We start from the raw sequence: 23,089 nt of genomic DNA on the forward strand, positions 1-23,089 counted from the left end.
TGACAAATATTTAGACAGAATTTATTAAATAAGGCATAAATGGTGATAATTATCAGATCTTAATGGCCCAGCACTGCCATAACATCTAAGAGACTCCAACCTATATACACTTCATGTATGAGATCGCTTAGTAACTCCTGCTATAGTATTCGCTTTCTAACATGGTTGTCACAGCCTTGATTTTTGTGGCACAGGTCCCAGCCATTTTTCACCTGCAAGACAGGACAGAAGACAAGAAAAGTGTATTAGGGTGTGTTCACACTGCGTCTTTTTCCACCATTTTCATGCGGAAAGGAAGCGCCGCAAAAAAAGGCTAAAAAAATACTCAAAAGTTAGATATAGATAGATAGATTTTGTTGTCCATATTTTCAGATTTTGAGCTTTTTAGCTGCTTAAGATTTTCAAAAGTTACCAATTGTCTAAAGCAGTGTTTCCCAAACCTCACGGCCCCCAACACGTCATGTTTTCAGGCTTCCTTAGTATTGCACAGGTGATGGAATTATTATTAAGGCATCTTAAATTGCCACAGGTTCTCTCCCTCATGTAACACTAAGGAAATCCTGAAAACATATTGTGTTGGGGGGCCGTGAGGATGGGGTTTGGGAAATACTGATCTAAAAGAAGAAATAGGAGTTTTCGGTCAGGATGACACTCAATTTTTACAACTGAAGTCAGTAGAAAAGGCTAAAAAGATACCCGGAAGGTTTTTTGCTCTTTTTTTGTACAATTTCTGCCGCAAAAAAAGCTAGCATTTTCTTTTATAAAGTCACGCCAAAAAAGAACATTCAGTAAAATGACAAAAGAAAAAAGTAAAAAAAAGCTGGAAAAAAACCCACTTAGAAATCATCCAAGTAAAACGATAGCAAAAGATGCTTCAGGATTACAAAACATCCGAAAAAAAAAAGTTTCCTGAAACGTTTTCTGCTAGGAAAAAAGGATGTTTTTGATCAATGGAAAAAGTAGTGGGAACATATACTTAATAGGAATCTGCCATCATAGTAAAGCAGACTTTAAAAGGGAATGTCTTGATACTGTGTTGATATTCATCACTTTCCAGGTGTAGAAAGATCTTGTACACTTGTTGTATTTATTAGAACAGGACACGAGCACCAGGCAGGCGGCCGTCAATGCAGTGCGTCTTGTTTTCTTAAAGAAGCATTCACATCATGGTTTTTATCCTCTTAATATATTGCTGTCATTATATAGCACTGTGTACTTACAATTGCTCATTCTTCCCGTTTACCCAGTTGATTCTTCTTTTTTCCATTGGGTCTATGACTACTTGAATCCTTCTAAGCGCTATGTAGAAACAGGAAATCTCTTTTTCCCTGCATGAGACATCATTAGAACTACAAATTGACATCACTGCAAATTCCCTGTCAGTCCAGCTCCACCCCCTCTTAAACTCCTGACCCAGCTGCTCCACTCTTCCCCACTGCCAGGGCAGGGACTTTGCAGTGATGTAGGATTGTAGGTCTAATGATGACTCATGCAGGGAAAAGAGACATCCTGTTTCTTCATAGAGCTTCGAAGATTTCAGCTAGTCTGTTTTTAATCACATGATGTTACAGGCCTAATAGAAAAGAGAAGAATTACTGTATTTTTCGGACTATAAGACGCACCGGACCATAAGACGCACCTAGGTTTTAGAGGAGGAAAATAGAAAAAAAATGTAAGTAAAAAATGTGTTCACGATGCACTTTTAAGGGGGAGGGGGTCTTCTGCTGACACTGGTATAGGGGTAATGTCCCCCAATTCTGACAATATCCCCTATCCTGGTATATATGCCCCCCCCTTCCTTTTATACGTGACCCCCATCCCCATCCTGGTATGCATGGAACCCCTCCATACTGGTATGCATGGCACCCCTCATCCTTATCCTGGTATGCATGGCACCCCTCATCCTTATCCTGGTATGCATGGCACCCCTCATCCCTATCCTGGTATGCATGACACCCCTCATCCCTATCCTGGTATGCATGGCACCCCTCATCCCTATCCTGGTAAGCATGGAACAGCAATCCCCATCCTGGTATGCATGGCATCCCTCATCCCTATCCTGGTATGCATGACACCCCTCATCCCTGTCCTGGTATGCATGACACCCCTCATCCCTATCCTGGTATGCATGGCACCCCTAATCCCTATCTTGGTATGCATGGCACCCCTCATCCTTATCCTGGTATATATAGCCCCTCATCCTTATCCTGGTATGTATGGCCCCTCATCCTTATCCTGTTATGTATGCCCCCCTCAGCCTTATCCTGGTATGCATGGCACCCCTAATCCCTATCCTGGTATGCATGGCACCCCTCATCCTTATCCTGGTATATATAGCCCCTCATCCTTATCCTGGTATGTATGGCCCCTCATCCTTATCCTGGTATGTATGGCCCCCTCATCCTTATCCTGGTATGTATGGCCCCCTCATCTTTATCCTGTTATGTATGCCCCCCTCAGCCTTATCCTGGTATGTATGACCCCTCATCCTTATTCTGGTATGCATGGTCCCCCTAATCCCCATAATGCTGCACATAAAAAAATAAACACTCCTACTCATCTTTCTCTCCTCTAGCGCTGCATCCTGTCTGCCCGCACTGATCTCTACATGTGAGCCGCGCATGACGTCACTGCCATGCGCGGCTCACAAGGAGAGATCAGCTGCCGGAAGTCACTGCTCCCCACGCCGGGACTGTGTGCGCGGGGAGCTGTGACTTCTTGCTCCTTAATAGCCGGCACACAGCGTAGCCGCAGCGCGGCTCCTGCTGCTGCCGCGTAATCGTGTGTGCCTGCTATTAAAGGGCATGAATATTCACCCCTCCCCATGCCCATGGGCGTGGAGAGAGGTTGAATATTCATGCCCTTTTACAGCGGGCACAGGCGATTCCGGCAGCAGCACGAGCCGCGCTGCGGCTACACTGTGTGCCGCTATAAAGGAGCATGAATATTCAGTGCTTTTCTTTAGCAGCGGGGACAGTGTAGGCTGCAGCAGGCGGCTGCAACCTCCACCGCTGCCGCTCCCCCCAAAGCATATATATATACCCCCTCCCCCCCAACATTCGGACTATAAGACGCACCCCCCATTTTCCTCCAAAATTTTGGAGGAAAAAAGTGCGTCTTATAGTCTGAAAAATACGGTAACTGGGTAGAAGGTGCAAAATGAGCAGTTGTGAGTACACAGTGATATATAATATGATGACTGCAGAATATTAAAGGGAAAAACACAAAAACAGGAACACAAAACACAAAAAAACCCCACTAAATTTCAGCTTGGTTTAAGTTGGTATACATGCAGCACATAAATGCATGTTTCACAATGATCAAAAACAGTGTTACTAAGAACTCTATTTTATTTAAATGCACTTGCTTTTTATTTATTTACAGCAGGGTTTTTGTTCATTTTGCTTCTTGCAGGTTTTTTAGAATATTAAAGGGGTTTTCCGGTCCAAATTGATAAGTCTGCAGTCACTCTGTGTGACTGCAGACTTATGAATCTCCCAGCGCACGCACTGTGGGGATTCGCCGGTTTCAGACCCGGGACCGGAGGGTCCTCAATTCCATACACTAGTGATGTGGCAGACTAGAGGGTGCAGCCTTGCTCCATACAAGTGTATGGAGAGCAAGGCCGCGCCGACTGTCTGGGATTATGTATAACTCATACATACCCTCTGGTCCCGGGTCTAAAACTGGCGAATCCCCACAGCGTACAGTGCGTGCGCTGGGAGGATTCATAAGTCTGCTTTCACACAGAGTGACTGCAAACTTATCGATTTGGACCGGACAACCCCCTTTAAGAGGATAAAAACTTTGATGGGAGTGCTTCTTTAAGCAGAAGTGAGAGGTGCTGGATAATCCTTTTAAGCTCTTATGCAAGCTGGGAATCAAAAGCGGTTTACATTATTATTTACAATGAAAGTAAGAACTTGTGGGTATGTCTACAGTTTTTACTAAGTACACATCGAATAATATAAATAAAAAGTGCAATAATTAGACATGCAAGAGACAAGTTAGCTATTGCACCACGTAACTACTGTACATTATATTTAATTAAATCTCACATTCACTACATAAAATGTTATCTGCACTGATATACTGACCCAGCAGATGAGCTAAAAGTTCAAACCGATCAGATCCAAAAAACAACTCCGGCTTTCCATCTATATGAGCCACTATGGAGGGCATTCCGAAAACCTGAACAGAAATGAAAGAAAAAAAGAATTACCGTATTTTTCGGACTATAAAACACACTTTTTTCCTCCAAAATTTTGGAGAAAAGTAGGGGGTGTGTTTTATAGCCCGATATACATAAATATTGTTGGCTGTATGTGGTGGGGAATGTGGGGGAAGCGACAGCGGCTGAGTAGCGGGGCACAGGAGGCAGCAGCTGCCTACTGCAGCCTACACTGTGCCCGCTACTAAAGAAAAGGAATATTCACAGTGAATATTCATTTTCCTTAATAGCTGGCACTGTGCCTGCAGCGTGGCTCCTGGTATGTATGGCACCCTTCATCCCTGTATGTATGGCTCCCCTCATCCTGGTATATATGGCACCCTTCATCCCAGTATGTATGGCCCCCCCTCATCCTCGTATGCTTGGCACCCCCTGATCCCCGTCACGCTGCACAGAAAAAAAATAAACAATCATACTCACCTCCTTTCTCCTCCAGCACTGTGTCCAGCTCTGTGCTGAATAGTCACTGCTCCCCACGCCAGGACTGCGTGCGTGGGGAGCAGTGACCATTCATCTGCCTAATAGTGCGCACACTGTAGCTGCAGCGCGGCTCCCGCTGCGCTCAGCTGTCAGCGTGCCTGCTATTACAGGTCATGAATATTCACCACTCCCATGGGTGTGGTGAATATTCATGGACTTTAATAGCGGACACGCTGACCGCCGAGCGCAGCAGGAGCCGCACTGCAGCTACAGTGTGCGCACTATTAGGCAGATGAATGGTCACTGCTCCCCACGCACATAGTCCCGGCGTGGGGAGCAGTAACTATTCCAGCACAGCCCCTCGCTGTGTGAGGGCACATGGCAGTTTCGCCATGCACGGATCACACAGTGAGATCCCTGTCGGCAACAGAGCGGGTGTGAGGGGGGCCATACATACCAGGATGAAGGGTGCCATACATACCAGGAAGAGGGATGAGGGGGGCCATGCATACCAGGATGGGGGATTGGGGTGCCATGCATATCAGGATGGGGATGAGGGCCACGTATAACAGGAAGGAGGGGGGCCATATATATCAGGATGGGGGATATTAAGAGAAATGGGGGACATTACCCCTATAACAGTGTCAGCAGCAGACCCCCCACCACCTTACCAGGGCATCATGACCACATTTTTTGCTTATATTTTTTTTTTCCATTTTCCTTCTCTAAAACCTAGGTGCGTTTTATGGTCCGGTGCGTCTTATAGTCCGAAAAATACGGTAAGTAAATCAACAAGGATAGGGAGTGATGGAGTGTCTTCCCTCATTACCACCAGAGGACCAGTCAAGGGAAGCTCAAAATCCCCATGGAATGGGGAATGTTTTTTTTCTGAGATGCCCTCGCTCTTTTAAAGAATATTAAACTTTATTAAAGAATATTAAAGGGCTTGTCCTATCTGGGAATTGATGGTATATCTATTGGATCTCGCTACTTTGACCCACATGGGGTTCCCAGAAGGAAAGGAGAGAGAGGACACCATTGATTACACTTATTATTGTACTTACCCCATATGCCAAAGCTTTTTCTGTTGTTTCCTTGAGCTTGTTTTTGACTTCTGGTGTAGTGATTGTGGACAATAATTTTTTAGCCAGGTCTTCGGGCATCCCAGCTTTCTTAGCAGCCTAAACAAGGTTACAAACAAATGAATTATTATGACGAAAAATAATCTATACTGTAGGAGACTAGATGGTCACTTAAAGGTATGAAATGCATCAGCCACGTACAGTTGTGCTCAAAAGTTTACATACCCCGGCAGCATTTTTGCTTTCTTGGCCTTGTTTCAGAGAATATGAATGATAACACAAAAACTTTTTCTCCACTCATGGTTATTGGTTGGGTGAAGCCATTTATTGTCAAACTACTGTGTTTTCTCTTTTTAAATCTTAATGACACCTAAAAATATCCAATTGACACAGATCAAAAGTTCACATACCCCAGTTCTTAATACCGTGTATTGCCCCCTCTAACATTAATGACAGCTTGAGCTCTTTTGTGGTAGTTGTGGATGAGGTTCTTTATTTTCTCAGATGGTAAAGCTGCCCATTCTTCTTGGCAAAAAGCCTCCTGTTCCTGTAAATTCCTGGTTGTCTAGCATGAACTGCGCGATTGAGATCTCCCCAGAGTGGCTCAATGATATTGAGGTCAGGAGACTGAGATGGCCACTCCAGAACCTTCACTTTGTTCTGCTGTAGCTAATGACAGGTCGACTTGGTCTTGTGTTTTGGATCGTTGTCATGTTGTAACGTCCAAGTACGTCCCATTCGCAGCTTCCGGGCTGATGAGTGCAAATTTGCCTCCAGTATTTGCTGATAACGTGCTGCATTCATCTTTCCTTCAACTTTTTACAAATTTCCTGTGCCTCTCTCCAAATGTAACGTTTATGGTTGTGGCCAAAAAGTTCAATTTTTGTCTCATCACTCCTAATTACCTTGTTCCAGAAGTTTTGAGGCTTGTCTCTGTGCTGTTTGGAGTATTGTAGGCGAGATACTTTGTGGCATTAGCGCAGTAATGACTTTCTTCTGGCGACTCGACCATGCAGCCCATTTTTTTTGAAAAGCCTCCTTATTGTGCATCTTGAAACAGCCACACCGCTAGTTTTCAGAGTCCTGAATTTCAGCTGATGTTATTTGTGGGTTTTCTTTGCATCCCGAACAATTTTCCTGGCAGTTGTGGCCAAAATTTTTGTTGGTCTACCTGACTGTGGTTTGGTTTTTACAGAGCCCCTGATTTTCCATTTGTTAATCACAGTTTGAACGCTGCTGACTGGCATTATCAATTCCTTGGATATCTATTTGTATCCCTTTCCTGTGTTATACAGTTCAACTACCTTTTCCCATAGATCTGTTGACAAATCTTTTGCTTTACCCGTGACTCATAATCCAGAAACGTCAGTGGCTGGATGAAAGATGCAAGAGTCTGTCTGGATCCCAGGAACTCACTCAGCTTTTATGCACACACACTGATTACAAGCAAACAGGTCACAGGTGAGGATGCTACCTTTAATAGCCATTCAAACCCATTTGTGTCAAATTCTGTGTATGTTATCAGGCCAAAATCAGCAGGGTATGTGAACTTTTGATCAGGGTCATTTGGATGTTTTTGGTTGTCATTAAGATTTAAAAAGGGAAAACACAGTAGTTTGACAATAAATGGCTTCAGCCAACCAATAACCATGAGTGGAGAAAAATATTTTTTTCTTATCATTCTTATTCTGTGAAACAAGGCCAAGAAAGGAAAAATTCTGCCGGGGTATGTAAACTTTTGAGCACAACTGTAGATGTGAAAAGGGATTATTAAGTTAAAGGCGACCTTTCACAGCTCTGCTGTACTACAGCACATCACCACTCTGCAGAGAGGAGAGCAGACTGATTGTCATTGCTTTTGTGGAGCTGTACTCTTCTCTCCCCAGTGTGTTCCTGCCTGCTTATGATTGGTCAGCATCAGAAAGAGGAAGAAATACATGCCCCCAGTGAAATCTCTCTGGTAACGCCCACTTAAAAAAAAATTAACTGTTTTGCTGCCAAATACTTTGATCGCTAATATCTATGCAATGCAGATGCAAAATGAAAACAAACAAAAACGTTCTATTCTGGTTTGCAGCGCTTATTACACTGCGTGTCCAGTTCATCAAGAAAAATTTAGGCTATGTGCCCACAATGCAGAAATGCTCCGGATTTTTCCTGCATCTCCCTGGCAGAAAAAACACATGCAGATTTAACATGCGTTTTTCCTGCCAGGGACAAGTGGAAGTGAAGCGTTCTTCACATGCATTTCCGCATGCGGGTCATCAAGCGCTTTCCAAGCGATTTTAGCATCACTTGGAAAGTGCTTGACAACTTGGTCACACTACATAAATCCATGCAAATGGCATGGATTTATATAGTGTGACCGAAAGAATGGTAAAAAATAAAAAATAAATATTATACTTACCTTCTGATGGCCCCCGGTGTCCTTGTCTTGGCTTGCCGGCAGCTCGCGGTAGACTAAAAGGACATGCCATGACGTCATTTAGTCATGTGACGGGTCACGCGACCGCCGACGTCAGCGGTCGTGTGACCCGTCACATGACTTAATGACGTCACCGCAGGTCCTTTTAGTCTACCGCGAGCTGCCGGCAAGCCAAGACAAGGACACTGGGGGCCATCAGAAGGTAAGTATAATGTATATTTTTTATTTTATTTGTTTTTTTACAGGTACTATGGTACCCGGGTCTGGAGGAGAGTCTCCTCTTCTCCAAACCCGGGTACCATCCGCACATTGAACCGCATGATATCCGCATGTACAGATGCAGTGATGCGGATTCCAAGCGTTCCAATGCAAGTCAATGGCAGCTAAAACGCAGCACTTCCGCAAAATAATTGATAGTTCTGCGTATTTTTCTGCAATGATAACCCGCAGCGGAGATTTCCGCAGCATGTGCACAGCACATGCGGATCATCATTGGGGAACATTGCAGACCTTCTACCAAGCATTTTTTAAGCGTTTCTGCAGCGAAATTGCCGCTGCGGAAACACTTAAAAAACGCATAGTGGGTACACAGCCATAAACATTTATCACCGGATAACAGGATAGGAGATACAGTAAATGTATTACAACAACTGAACCCAATAGCAATGGATCAAGTCTACGTGAATGGAGAAGTAGGGCGCACTGTGGGGTCCCTGCTCCTTTCACTTCTATGGGTCTAAAGGCGACTTAGTGCACATGTATGATCACAGCCCACCAGAAACGGTGAATCAGACCAAGGGCATGCACGCTCACTACTGCTTTATTTACAGAGGACTTTGGGACCCCCACTGTCATGACGGTTGGGATTCTCAGTGGTTAGACCCTCAGCGATCAGATATTTATCACTCTTCATCTTCTGCTTATAGGTGACGTTATTTCTATGACAACTCATTTAAGGTAGCAGAAAAAATGTTTCCTTTTGTATGAAATCACAGACATATGGAACTATAATAGGACCCCATAGAAGTCGGTGGTCGTACAGAGCTGTAATATGTCCATTTTCAGAAAGTCTTTTTTTTACCTGAAGAATGCTCTCTGGTTCTGTAATGTCTTCATCCTGGAAGAAGAAATCACAGGTAAATCAGAGAGATCAAACCATTCACAAGAGACCATAATATTAAAGAGGTTGTCTGGTCTTAAGCTACAATATCTGCAGTCACTTATGTGACTGCAGACCTGTGAATCCCCACATTATGTGCACAGTGCTCTATGAGGATTCTATGAGGATTCTCAGGTGTCAGCGCCCGGAACAGCCGTCGTGTCACCCCAAGTATGCTCTATTCAGACCCCCGACCACATTCCGACTAGACGTGGAAGCCTCGCTCAGAACACTTACATTGAACAAGGCTGGAAACAGTCTAGTCTCAATATGTGGCCAGGAATGACTGCTCGCTCTCGGTGCCGGCACCAGAGAAACCCTACCGCGTGCAGTTCATGCGATGTGACTATTCATGAGTCTACAGTCACATAGAGTGACTGCAGACTTGTAGTTTTAGACCCGAAAACCTCTTTAAGAACTTACTGAATGCATGCAAATGGATTAAAAACAAATGCTTCCTTTTCAGACTATTCAAAGATTTAAAAATTCTAAAAAAAATTGGTCCATTTTTTAAGAAGGCAGGAAATAATAATGCATTGCAAGATTTGGCACATTCTAAATTTGTTTCCAGTTTCTATAGACTCTTCAACAATGAAAGTCTGGAACAATGAAACAATTATCGAAATCACAGGATGGACTGACATTTTTTCAATGATGGAAACAAATTATTTAAAACATCTCAATTTATTCAATATGGACTATGAAATAGCAATGCGCAGAAATCCCCGCACTTGTACGCTTTGTCTGCTATCAATTAGGTTATTATTGGTTGTTCTGTCACTTTGGCAAATCATCAAGATCACCTGCTGGCAGCTCCCCATGTAATTGCCGACCAATGACATCACAGATGTGCTCAATGGGAGACAAATCCGGAGATGCTGCCAGACATGGTAGCACGCTTAGACCAACAAGCTTACGATTTTTCATCATTTCATCATATCAACATGTCTATCGATCATGCAATTTAATTAATTCCATGACTTTTCCTTCTTGTGTTGCAATTTTAAAGTTGAGGAGAGTAGTTGATACAGATGTATTATTATCTAACCTAAATCATGACATGGTAACTACACCATGATGTCGAAAAATATCCTGATGCAGAAATTGTAAATGGACACGTAACACAGCAAAAGTCATACGTGAAGCTAGGTGTGGACTTATCTCACTGTGGTATGTGCGATATGCCATCTTTACCCCACAGTAGAAGAATAGATCTGTGTTCTTGTCCTTTACGAAGTAACATAATGGAACAAAAATACAGTGATCAGAAGCTAATGGAAAGAATACTATAGCACCAACCTCAGACCAGATCCGCATCCACAACTTCCTGGAGACCTCCTCGAGGAACTCCGGATGCGACATCTGAACAGTAGTCACAAACCGCATGGCTGAAAGGCTCCCTGTAAAATCCAAATAATTCAAAGACCTGAACTGTGCAAGAACGGAACTAACATTTATACTTTGGCTTTTTGACAGGTTCCTCAAAATGTTCCTGAGCAGTTTTTGCAGAGTGGTAAAGGCATTATCCTGCTGAACGGATTGAGGACCATCGCTGCCATGAAGGGGTCCTTGCTCTGCAACAATGTTTAGGTGTGTATAGGGTTCCCATGCTGCCGGCTCACCACACTTATAACATATTCCTCACCCAGGAAAGGTGATGGTTACATGATACATAGGATAGAAGTGTATGTGTAAATGGTGGTTTTGCAGTCCCTGTTTAGCACCACACGGCCATCCCACCCTCCTATTCCTTCTCAGACAGAGCTAATACTAACCTTTATTAAACATAACATTAAAGACATCACTTGGTCTCCGTAAAGGAACTTGATAAAACTCATTCAGCCTTCTCAGGTCCCTTCCCATGTAGGCGCCTCTCTTTGCAACCAGGGCAGGGGGTGAGTTACCTATAGATAATAAAAGAGAGTCATTTCTGATACGGTAACATCATTGGATCGGCTATATTGTGAAATTGACACATTTTAGGCTATGTTCACACATCAGCGTTTTTTGAAGCAAATTTTCAGCTGCATTTTACTGTACCAGCAAAGTCTATGAGATTGCAGAAATCTCATGCACACATCATGTTTTTTTTTGTTAAGGATTTTGTGCTTCGCATGTTCTTTTGGAAAATAGAGCATGTCACTTCTTTCAGCGTTTTTTCACCTATTGGAAGTAATGGGTGGTGAAAAAGACACTGAAAAAATGCCCCAAAAAACAAGCAAAAAAGCAAGAAAAATCCTGAACAACCTCCCGGCAAGAGATCAGGTTTTGCTGCAGAAAAATAAGCTGAAAATCATGATGTGTGAACATAGCCTTAGAGTGCATTTCAATTCCGAGATAAATCTGACTTATGCAGCAACTCAGCACCAGTACACATGCATAATCAGCTTACAATCTTCAAGGGAATCTGTCACTAGGTTTTTTGCTACACCATCTGAGAGCAGCATAATATAGGGGCAGAGACCCTGATTCCAGCAATGTGTCACTTACTGGGCTCCTTGCTGTCATTTTGATAATAGCATTATTTTTTCTGCTTCAGATCTAGCAGTTCTCTGAATGCTGAGCTCTGTATAACCCCGCCCACACCACCGATTGGCTGCTTTCTGTGTGTACTGTGCATAGGCAGAAAGCTGTCAATCAGTGGTGGGGCGGGGTTATACAGAGCTCATGAATCTGGAGGGCTACATAGCAGCATGTTTACTAGTCCTCCAGTGATAAAGCAGTGATTTTATGAATAAAAGATATCAACACTACACTAAGTAGCCCAGTAAGTGTCATATTGCTGGAATCAAGGTCTCTGTCTCTACAGTATGTTGCACTCAGATTAGGTAGCAAAAGATCTGGTGACAGATTCCCTTTAATGAGACCACTGAGGTGGCGTAGGGAGACTTATAAACCAGGCAATGCTCCCTGGGAAATAAAATATGCAGAGAGCCTCTGCACAGAGCAAGCACAGATGGTCTCTGACTCTTGTACGCAGCAATCCCATAAGTCAACATTGACCTTATAAATTGCACAGGCTTTTGTATGGCTGCAACATAATTGAGTAATTCTGAACTAATATTTTAATGTTACACAGAGTTCAGGAGATAAGTAAAATGTAACTTGAGTAGTATTTTTCATTTTAGCATTTCTTTTGACCACATTTGTTGAGGCCCTGGGATCCCCTTCATGTTTCTCATGAGAAGTCCTGGTGTGGGGTAACCTATACGGTAAGTTGTGCTTGCATGCTATATACGGTAAATTAAGCTATTATTGGGTGATGCTTCTTAGCCTTATTAGTTAATAAACTGTTTTCAATCATATAATAGCTGTCTACAAATTGAGATTTTTTTTCGTTTTGGAGAAGATTTGGATTTGGTTGTATATCCTAAGTATATTGTTAAGGCAATTTCAAGGGTCGATATTGACTTCTAGGTTTGCGACCTCCAATAGGAGGCACTACAGACCCTGCTCTCTTCCGCTATATTTGCACAAGACTATTAAGAGACATCTGTAACATAATTCAACCATTTGCTCCCTTCCAGGCTGCATTCGCAGGACCCTAGTCCAGAGGATACGTAAGTGGTCCGCGGCCACCGGACGGGAGCTGAGCGCCTCGCCTCCTACCTGCCGATCCTAAGATTTGTAGTCACAGTGAAATATTATCGTTAAGGTGTGACACGCATGACATCTACTAATTGGGGCAGCCCGGTTGCTCAGTGGTTAGCACTGTAGCTTTGCAGCGCTGGAGTCCTGGGTTAAAATCCTACCAAGGACAACATCTGCAAGGAGCTTGTATGTTCTCTCCGTGTTTGTGAGGGTTTCCTCAGGTTTCCTCCCACACTCCAAAGACATACTGATAGTGAATGTAGATTGTGAGCCCCAATGGGGACAGTGATGGTCTAAGCATACCTCTGTCTGAAGCCTTTATAGACTGAGCAAGCGCAACACGCCTGCGCAGTCTGGCTCCAGACAGAAGAAAGCATGGAGCCGTTACAGGTAAGAGGAGTGTATGGCGCCGAAGATCACAGTATGTGTAGACACTAAACGCATACCGCGATCTCCGGCGCCATACTTACCTGACCGGGAGGAGCTTTGCCGCGGCGCCTCTGTTCTCGCAGGAGACCGGGGCAGGAGTGTGGCGGCGCATGCGCATAGCGCTATCCGGCGCCGTTTTGCTGAAGACACATTTGCAGTGTGTCTTCAGCAAAATGGCGCCAGACAGCGCGGTATGGGCACGCGCGAACTCCGGCGCCCCACTCTTCCCCCGGCCTCCGGCAGAACAGGACACAGCAGCGCTGGAGCACAGGGAAGAAAGGTGAGTATAAGTGTTTATTTATTTGTATGTGCGCAGCGTGAAAGGGATGAGGGGTGCCATACATACCAGGATTGGGTGGTGAGGGGGCCACACATACCAGGATTGGGGGATGAGGGGGCCACCCATACCAGGATTGGGGGGTGAGGGGGCCATGCATACCAGGATTGGGGGGTGAGGGGTGCCATGCATACCAGGATTGGGAGATGAGGGGGTACCAAGCATACCAGGATTGGGGGATGAGGGGTACCATGCATACCAGGATTGGGGGGTGAGGGGACCATGCATACCAGGATTGGGAGGTGGGGGGGGACCATGCATACTAGGATTGAGGGTGAGGGGACGATGCATACCAGGATGAGGAATGGGGTGCCATGCATACCAGGATGAGGGGTACCACACATACCAGGATTTGGAGGTGAGAGGGGGACTATGCATACCAGGATTGGGGGGTGAGGGGACCATGCATACCCGGATTGGGGAGTGAGGGGTGCCATGCCATATCAGCAATGAGGATGAGGGGTGCCATGCATACCAGGATTGGGGATGAGGGGTGCCATGCATACCAGGATTGGGGATGAAGGGTGCCATGCATACCAGGATTGGGGATGAAGGGTGCCATGCATACCAGGATTGGGGATGAAGGGTGCCATGCATACTAGGATGGGGATGATGGGTGCCATGCATACCAGGATTGAGGATGAGGGGTGCCATGCATACCAGGAATGGGGATGAGTGGTGCCATGCATACCAGGAATGGGGATGAGTGGTGCCATGCATACCAGGAATGGGGATGAGGGGTGCCATGCATACCAGGATAGGGATGAGGGGTGCCATGCATACCAGAATAGGGATGAGGGGTGCCATGCATACCAGGATAAGGATGAGGGGTGCCATGCATACCAGGATAGGGATAGGGGTGCCATTCATACCAGGATAGGATGGTGGGGACAGGATGGGGGCAGCACAAATACCAGCATGGGATACCATATACCAATAAAAATGTTTGTCACCCGGGCATAGAAAGGGTTCAATAGCTAGTAATAAATAATCAGAAGAGACACATCATATTCCAGCAGGCGAGAGGCGGCTCTCAGGGCTCCAGTCCGGCAGCCATAGATTACGGATATGGTCGCTGGACCAAGATCCTGAAAATTGATTTTCTCATCTCTAATAAACATGTCTGTCATCGTTGTACTATATGTCTGCTAATCATGAAAAAAATGTGCTGAACACTGCTGGAATTAAAGGGGTATTCCTAACACTACTACTTAGGTATCTGATTGGTGACCACCACCAATCAAGTTCCCAATTTGCATTGAGCAGAAGTTACGCATCAGCGGTGGCCATCCACCCAAAGTCTGACACTTATGGAGATAGCCTGGACAAAAACATTGATGGCCAATCCTTAGGACCTTCGGGCCCACCATACATTGAAGGTACGGATCAGCTTGATAGTTACAAGTCATCCCATTCATTTATGTTAGTACAAACAAGCTGCTGTGCTTGCTACACTTTCTAGTGTTACATACCAGTTGTATTCATTACTCCTGCAAGGTACCCCGGGCATAAATGAATGTCTACGTTCCAAATGTTCTTATATCGTAAAAGTATCTGAAACGTAAAAATAAATAACAGAATTTAGAATAGAAGTGTTAACTCCTAGTCCTGGAGCTGCCACGTTACAAATCATTTGTGCAAATCATAGGTCAGATATGATCGTGAACGTCAAACACTGAGTATTCTCATCTCATATATTTATGTCATATACCATTAATGTAAGGTAGAAATAGATCCTACCAATGGGATCTGTATATACAGTGGATATAAAGAGTTTACACACCCCTTAAAATGCCAGGTTTTTGTTATGTAAAACAAATCATACCGAGAAGAATAATTTCAGAACTTTTTCCATCTTTAATGTTTTCTATAATCTGAACAAATCCATTGAAAAAGAAAATCAGCAATCTTTTCAAGTGGAAAAATAAAGAACTAAAATAATACGGTTGCATAAATATGCGCAACATTAAACTAATACTTTGTTGAATTTATGACAGCAGTCAGTCTTTTTGGGTAGGAGAATATCAGCACGGCACATCTAGAATTTGCAATCTTTGCCTGTTCTTCCTTGCAGTAGATCCAAATCTGTCAGATTTTGAGGGCATCTCCTGTGTACAGCGCCCTCTTCAGGTGAACCCACAGACTTTCAATTGGATTCAGGTCTGGGCTGTGGCTGGGACTTTCCAAAACTTTGATCTTCTTCTAGTGAAGTCCTTCATTCGTTGATTTGGAGGTTGCTTAGGGTCTTTGCCGTGCTCAAAGGTGAAATTCCTCCTCAGATGAAGGCATTGTGCCAAAACACGTGTCGAGGCCTGGCACCGCATCCGCAGGAGATAATGTTTAACTCATTCAGATTTCACTTTCTTCACTTATTTAATTTGTATTAAAGGGGTTGTCTTGGACTTTAACTGTATGGTGGTCGCAGCCGGGTACTGCACATCACCCTCCCCCCCTATTAATTTGAGTAGGGAGTGGACATGCAGTACCCGGCCGCGACCACTGTGCTGTGCAGCTCCGTAAATGATAAATTCCGGTCGCCACCAACACCGGGAACAGCTGATCGGGGGATGTCAGGTGTCGCACCACCACTGATCAGACATTGATAACCTATCCTAAGGATAAGCCATCACTGTTAGGGCTCTTTCACACGTCCGTGTTTCCAGTAAGTGTCGTGACAGTTTCTACACGTACTGGAGACACACGCAGACCCATTCAAATCAATGGGTCTGTGCACATGTCAGTGTGTTTCCACGGTAAGTGTGCTCCACATGCTGACATGTCTGTTTTTTCCGGATGCACAGTCCGCAAAAGTGTCTCACACTGAGCACACACGGATGACATCAGTGTGACACGTACCGGCACCTAGGAATCACCGCTACAGTTAGCTCTGTTCCCAAGCGCGGAACACTGCCCTCATCATGGTTCTCTGCCAGCGCTGCGATCAGCACCAGCAGGGACAATGATGAGGGTAGTAGTGTCTGCTCCAGCAGTGTCCCTGTGTAAAAATAAGATTAAAATAATAAAATCCATATACTCACCTGTCCGAAGATGTCCCCCGCTGTAATCCTCTGACCGCTGATGCCGAGGAGCCGGGGAGAATGAGCCGCTCCAGCGAGCGGGGCCCAGAGCTGAGCTCAGAAGCGGTGCCCTGTCACTCACTGAGTACAGCTCTGGGGCTTGCTCGCTGGAGCGGCTCATTCTCCCCGGCTCCTCGGCATCAGCAGTCAGAGGATTACAGCGGGGACATCTAGGACAGGTGAGTATATGGATTTTATTATTTTAATCTTATTTTTATAGGCGGACACTGCGGGAACAGACTACTACTACCCTCATCATTGTCCTTGCTGGTGCTGATCACAGCGCTGGCAGGGAACCATGATGAGAGCAGCGTTTAGCACTTGGCATTTGGGAACAGCGCTAACTGTAGCGCGGATTCCCAGTTGCTGGTCCGTGTGATCCTGATGCGGCACACGGTTGCTACACGTGTGACTCACACAGACACAATATACGGACGTGTGAAACCGGCCTTAATGTCCTGGACAGCCCCTTTAAGTTTATTGGCTGTACTGGATTCCCTTGAGTTTTCTGACCCTGTCATTATAGATTGGAACAATGTCATAGTTTCATAATGATTTACCACATGCATTTACTTTGATTTATCTCACATACTGTGTTGTTCCACATGAATACTATGTCCATTGTGTTGATTTTACACTGATACTTTGGCCCATATTTATTTACTAATAACTTTATTGTTATATGTTGTTTCAGATTATGTAATACTGCTACTTTCTTGTCCTGTGGTGCCACCTGCTAGTCTCCCACTTTGTAATCAGTTTTCACAAAGTTTTTTTCTATTTTCAATAAAGCTTTACCTTTTATTAATTGTGGGTCCTTTGTGCACATTTTTTGTAAGCTCCTAGAGAAGATGACAAGTATAATATGCACTAAATCCATAGTGCACATAAATAACACCGCACTATAAAGCAATTTCCTATGATTATATTATCAGAAAGGGTAATCCTATTACAAATGACAGAGCCTAACCTAACACTGGGATATTCATGCACCTGTGCAATGTACAGAATAATGCAAAACACAGAACCGCTCACCTCAAAGCCCAGCCAGGAATATGGGGAGACCACATCATAGAACAGCTCCAGCACCTTCCTCTTAGACATGTCTGCTGCTTATACTGCAAGGAGCATTGTGGGAAAAGAGCAAAGTTTCCTCCCTCTTGTATTTGTCTGATCTTCTGAAGCCTGCAAATAGTAAAGGCTCTTACTGCCATCTGCTGGCATATTTCATTATTGCAATTTTTCAACAAAAAGAAATAATACATTATATGATAACTAATTTTTAAAGCTGCACTGATTTTATGGTGCTATACTAATAGAAGAATAAGTAGATGAAGGCTAAAATCACACAAAACATTGTGCAATGCTTTTTTTCTAGGCTAAAAAAACACTGATGCCAGATGTTAATCTATGTCTATAGAAAATGATTGAAATATATACATACAGTGACTTGAAGAATCTATGCAATGTTTGGGATCAGTTGTGTTATTTCTCTCCTGTGGCAGCATGCTTTGGATATGGAGGGTTATTTTTTCCATAGTCTTCTCTAGTGGACTTCAGAAATGCAAGAAAATACATTTTTAATGCTAGTCAATCCAAAATTCTGATGAAAACCTATAACTTTATTAGTGCTTCAGTTATAAAAAAAAATAAAACTGTACTAGTGATGCTCGGGTGCTCGTTACTTGAGTCGAGCAAAACGTAATGCTCAGGTGCTCGACCGTAGTAATGAATACAGTGTAAGTCAATGGGAAACGCGAGCATTTATCTGGTGTCCCCTCCCCCCCTTCCCTTCCCTTCCCCGGAGGTCTGGAGGGGTCTAAAAATTGCTCAAATCAATGTAATCAGCGCTGAAATGGCATGGGGAAGACCCCTGGAAGCATCTCTGAATCCCAGGTCGCTGCTGGAAACAACGTTGTCAGTATTACGCCACTTTTACAGACTGACAATAAAACATGCAAAACCAAAGCTAAAATGGATTTTGCTGGAAAGAATGTTAAGAAACATTTTTTTCCAGGATAATGACTTGTATATAGGGCAAAATAAATAAGAGGGGAAAAAAATGCTCCTCCACACCTTGGGATATGTGCAATAGAATTTATCCATCTGAGGTGGGTAAATTTTCTTTTTTCGGATTAATACTGTAAACTTTGAAACTTGGAGGGCTAGCAGACGGCCTTCACAATTTATAGAGGGCCAGCAGGCGGCTCACACTATTTTAGAGGGCCAGCAGGCATCTTGTGGACAGATGAGACCAAGATAGAGCTTTTCATAAAGCACATCATTCTACTGTTTACTGTAAATGGAATGAGGCCTACAAATAAAAGAACACAGTACTTACAGTCGTGGAGGTTCAAAGATATTTAGGGGGTGCCTTGACTGTGTGCAAGGCATCATGAAATGTGAAGATTCCCAAAGGATTTTGGGTCGCAATGTAGTGCCCAGTGTCAGAAAGCTGGGTTTGCATCCTAGGTCATGGGTCTTTAAGCAGGACAATGACCCCTAATATACTTCAAGAAGCAGCCAGAAATGGATGGAAACAAAGCACTGGAGAGTTCTGAATTGGTAATTCCAGCTCCAGTAGCGTAAAGTCTCCCACTACTACCTCTTACATACAGATACTACAGAGAAATTGTGAATGGACACATTAAATCAGTTAATTTTGCCTGCTTTGATGAATTTCTGAGTATAGATCACAGTAAAAAACCACAAATCTGTCAATGAGTGTATGTAAAAAAGCAATCAAATTATGGACTGTGGAAGGGATGTATGTAACCAGAATGGACACTCATTTCCAGCAGATGATACCTAACACCTGTCCCTACACTAAATGTAGCTAACAGCGGTATTAATAAGGAATAGAATAGATGTTACCTTGATATTTTTTTTAGGTTGCAGCAGCAAGGACTATAAGGCAATAATCCCTGACTAGATGCCTGTAACACGCTATCCCTACTGCGACAACTCACCCTACATGAATTACAGATAAGAGCAGTATCCCTGAAAAAAGCAATTAGTTTAACATAGCAGCACCAAGGACTGTTATTTCATCACCCTGCTGGGGAGTATAGTGGAGTACTTTGCATCTACTCATCCTGATATAGAGGAGACCAGAATCTTCTGTACTTATTGTACAAAGTCTCCAGTCTCTGTTGTGAAATCCTGTATGGAGTGTCAGAACTCCCAATGTGACGACCTCCTGATGGCCCACAACAAGGCTATGGATCATATACTAACAGAACCCACTGGCTCTTTTGGTTTCCAAAAAATGTTCCCTCAACAAGAAGATGGAGCCTTAGAAAAGCATTTTTTTCCCATTACTAAGGAGTGGATGTCCTAGACTGGTAGTGCATATGACGCGCCCCCTGGGCCAGTGTTGTTTGGGGGATACCCGGAGCCGGATCAGATGGGGGTTGTAGTCTCCAAGTGGCGGTGACCCGGTCCGTGCCCAGGGTGTCAAGCTCAGTGTGTGGCAGTCCTACAGATGTTGCTGGATGTTCTTTAGTGTCGACTACGCCACCCGTTGATTTGCGGTCAATACGGCCGCCGCTGCAGCAGGGTCCGCTGAGGCTGGTGGTGTGTGTGCAGCTTCTGGTAGTATAACCCCCAACGGGAGGGGTATAGCCTCAGGGGGTCAGTTGTAGAGGGTGGTGGTTGTGGTGGTGCAGTGAGGATGGTATTAAGACTCAGAGTCGGGCTGTGCAGTTCAGGGTTTTTACTTACTGCTGTTGTTCTGGTCACTCCGGCCTTGAGTGACCGCCCGAGCCGTGCTGCGTCCACCAGGTCCTGGACTCGGCCAACCCCCAGGTAATTCTGGAGCGTGATCCTGAGCTCCCTTTCTGACGTTCCTTTTCTCTGGCCTTCCCCACCAGGGATCCACCTATGTCCGGCTCCCTCGGGTCTCTTGGTGGGTACAACTCTTCTGGGTTCCCTGACCCTATACTTGGTCTGCCTTCCTGGTGGATTTAGTGGGGGGTCGTGGCAGATCCTGCCCACAACCTCCGGTCTCTGGCTGAGGATTAGTGCCCTCCACCAGCTTGGGATCCGGTACCCTTGTGCCAACCCTTCACCCTTTTGCTTGTATTTGGGCTCTTGGGGTTCCCTCTTCTTCCCCTCTGGGTCCTTCTGACTCCTCTCTCTCTTCTTTCAGGACTGCTTGACCCTCTACAACAGACTGACTAGTAGCTGTCTGCCTGTCTGACCCTGATCTAAGATGGTTCCCACCTTATATACTCCCTCTATGTGTGAGCTCAGGTGACCAGCACCCAATGAGCTCCTAGCATTACCCAGACTGCTCCCCCTATCTGCCCCTACACTACTGGGATGTTCCACCCCCCTCCCACTCCAGCCAGGGACAGACACTATCGTACCTGCACATAAACTGGTGGGAGTACCGTCGGTCTGTCCCCCGGAAATGGGATGTATGTAGTGTATGCAGCCTACTGAGCTAAGTTCCACACTCCATCCTTACCCGGGAGTGGAATACCACACCTCTGGCTTGAGGTGTAATACCCCTGTAGCAGCCGAATCCTCAGGGTGCTACATTCCCCCCTGGTAAATCACAGCACGTCCTCGGGCTGTAAAAGAATAAACATCCATAAACATACAATTTTTTTTTCATAAAACATAAACATATAAAACATCATATATACTATCAGCATAAAACTTTTTATAAATAACATTCTTGTTCCTCCGGCCACGGTGCAACTTGTGACCGGGTAAAGTGCGACAGTCTCTTCAAGAAAAACAACAGTTTCCTATAAAACCGGTAGGGGGCGCCTTAGGAAGCGCAACTATATACAAGGGGATATGGCCGCTCTCAGTCCTCGGCCAGGTATAAGGAAGGAATGACCGCTCTCAGTCCTCAGTCAGTTGGATTAAGGGACACACAGGTTAACAGTTTACACTTGTCCCAACGGGGACATATTTAAAGCAGCAACAGTTCACTGTACCCCGACAGGTAACTATTTACAGTCTCTTTACCGTACTTTAACGACGGCGTCCTCCTGCTCCTTCTTTATCTTCAGACCCGTCCGGGTCCTCTTGCTCCTCCTCACACCGCAGCTCCTCCTCCGTCAGGCGATGCACATGGAGGGCGTAGGGTCCTTTGGCACACTTGTGCCGGGTGAACGTGACCTCGTCCCCTACGTACAGGTCACGACCTCTGTGTCCCTCCGACAGATGGCTCTCTACATCTCTGCGGGTTACAAAGACGTCGCCGGGGGTATGATGGTCATTTATGAAGCCCCACCCATGCTGCAGGTTGAATTTAATCACAGTCCCGGTGGTACGGGGACCATGAGCTGCACGGGGGTTCCTCCTGGTCCGGCTCTTCTGCCCTGCGCTCTGTTCCTGCAGCCGCTGCTCACGGATCCGCCTCTCTTTCCGCTCTTGCTCGAAGGCTGCCAACTGCTGGCGGCAGCACTCCACTCGCTCTGCTGCGGCTGCCCGCGTTTCTTGAGTGAACCCCATGAGGTCTCCTCCGGTGGGGTCCCACTCGAATTGTGCTGCTTCTAGCGGGAGCGTGGTTCTCCTGACGGGCTTCGGAGCCGGAATCAGGGGCTCGCACAGGGGCCTTGCTCTCTGGAGTTCCAGTTGGTAGTACTCCTGGGGCCATACAAAGGGCTGCCCATCCGGGCACGTGTGCTGGGCAAATAGATCTTCGCCCAGGTGCGGCACTCGAGATGTTGAGGGCGCGTTGATGGTAGCGGCGCCCGGGTTGACCAGGCCTTGCGACCAGGCTTGGGGCACCCTAAAGGTAAAGGGCACCGTAAGGACGGCGGCGCCCGGGGGTACTCGGCCCTGCGACCAGGCCGGTGGCTCCGCGGAGGTAGGGGGCGCTGTTGGAATTGCGGCGCCCGGAGGTACTAGACCTTGCGACCAGGCCGATGGTATTTCCTGTTTCGCCGCGCTCAGGGTCGAGGCGTGTGACGTCACAGGGGTCGCGGCCGCAGCTTCTACTTGAGGCCTAGTCTGGCACGGTGACGATGCAGCGACGGGCACGGCAGGGGGAATTTCGGGCTCTGCGACGGGGAGCTGGGACAGGTACACGGTTTCTCGGCTCGGGGTAGTGACGTCCCCTTTACCTGCCTCCGTCCGTTCAGCTCCCTTCTCGGCGCCGTCTCCGGCCTTCACTCCTCCTGCACCATCCTCAGAGGCGGTCTGTCTCCTCGTCTCGGGTGGTGGGCTCCGCTGACGGGTTCCGGTCTGCTGGGCCATCTCACGGCTCCACTCCGTCAGCGTGTCTTGCTGCACCTGGGCCATCCTCCGTGCGAGGCCTGACCTGGAGTAGCACCTGGTCCCTCTGCTCGGTTCCGCCCTGGTTCACGGAGTCGACT

General features: G+C 45.7%; 1 protein-coding gene across 1 annotated transcript; it reads right to left on the bottom strand.

Moving 5' to 3' along the window:
• On the bottom strand, positions 1-17,940 carry LOC141271267 (glutathione S-transferase kappa 1-like). The gene is made up of 8 exons (XM_073681387.1): positions 17,787-17,940; positions 15,147-15,228; positions 11,093-11,221; positions 10,617-10,717; positions 9,240-9,275; positions 5,716-5,832; positions 4,098-4,191; positions 1-212 (listed from the first exon to the last, which is right to left on the bottom strand). The coding sequence occupies exons 1-8, from the start codon at positions 17,853-17,855 to the stop codon at positions 169-171; spliced, it is 672 nt and encodes a 223-aa protein (XP_073537488.1). The 5' UTR covers positions 17,856-17,940; the 3' UTR covers positions 1-168.
• Positions 17,941-23,089: the final 5,149 nt, after the last annotated feature.

Source organism: Phyllobates terribilis, unplaced genomic scaffold (genome assembly GCF_046119375.1).
Source record: "Phyllobates terribilis strain yellow unplaced genomic scaffold, ASM4611937v1 Scaffold_5__5_contigs__length_657084704, whole genome shotgun sequence".
Lineage (NCBI taxonomy): Eukaryota > Metazoa > Chordata > Amphibia > Anura > Dendrobatidae > Phyllobates > Phyllobates terribilis.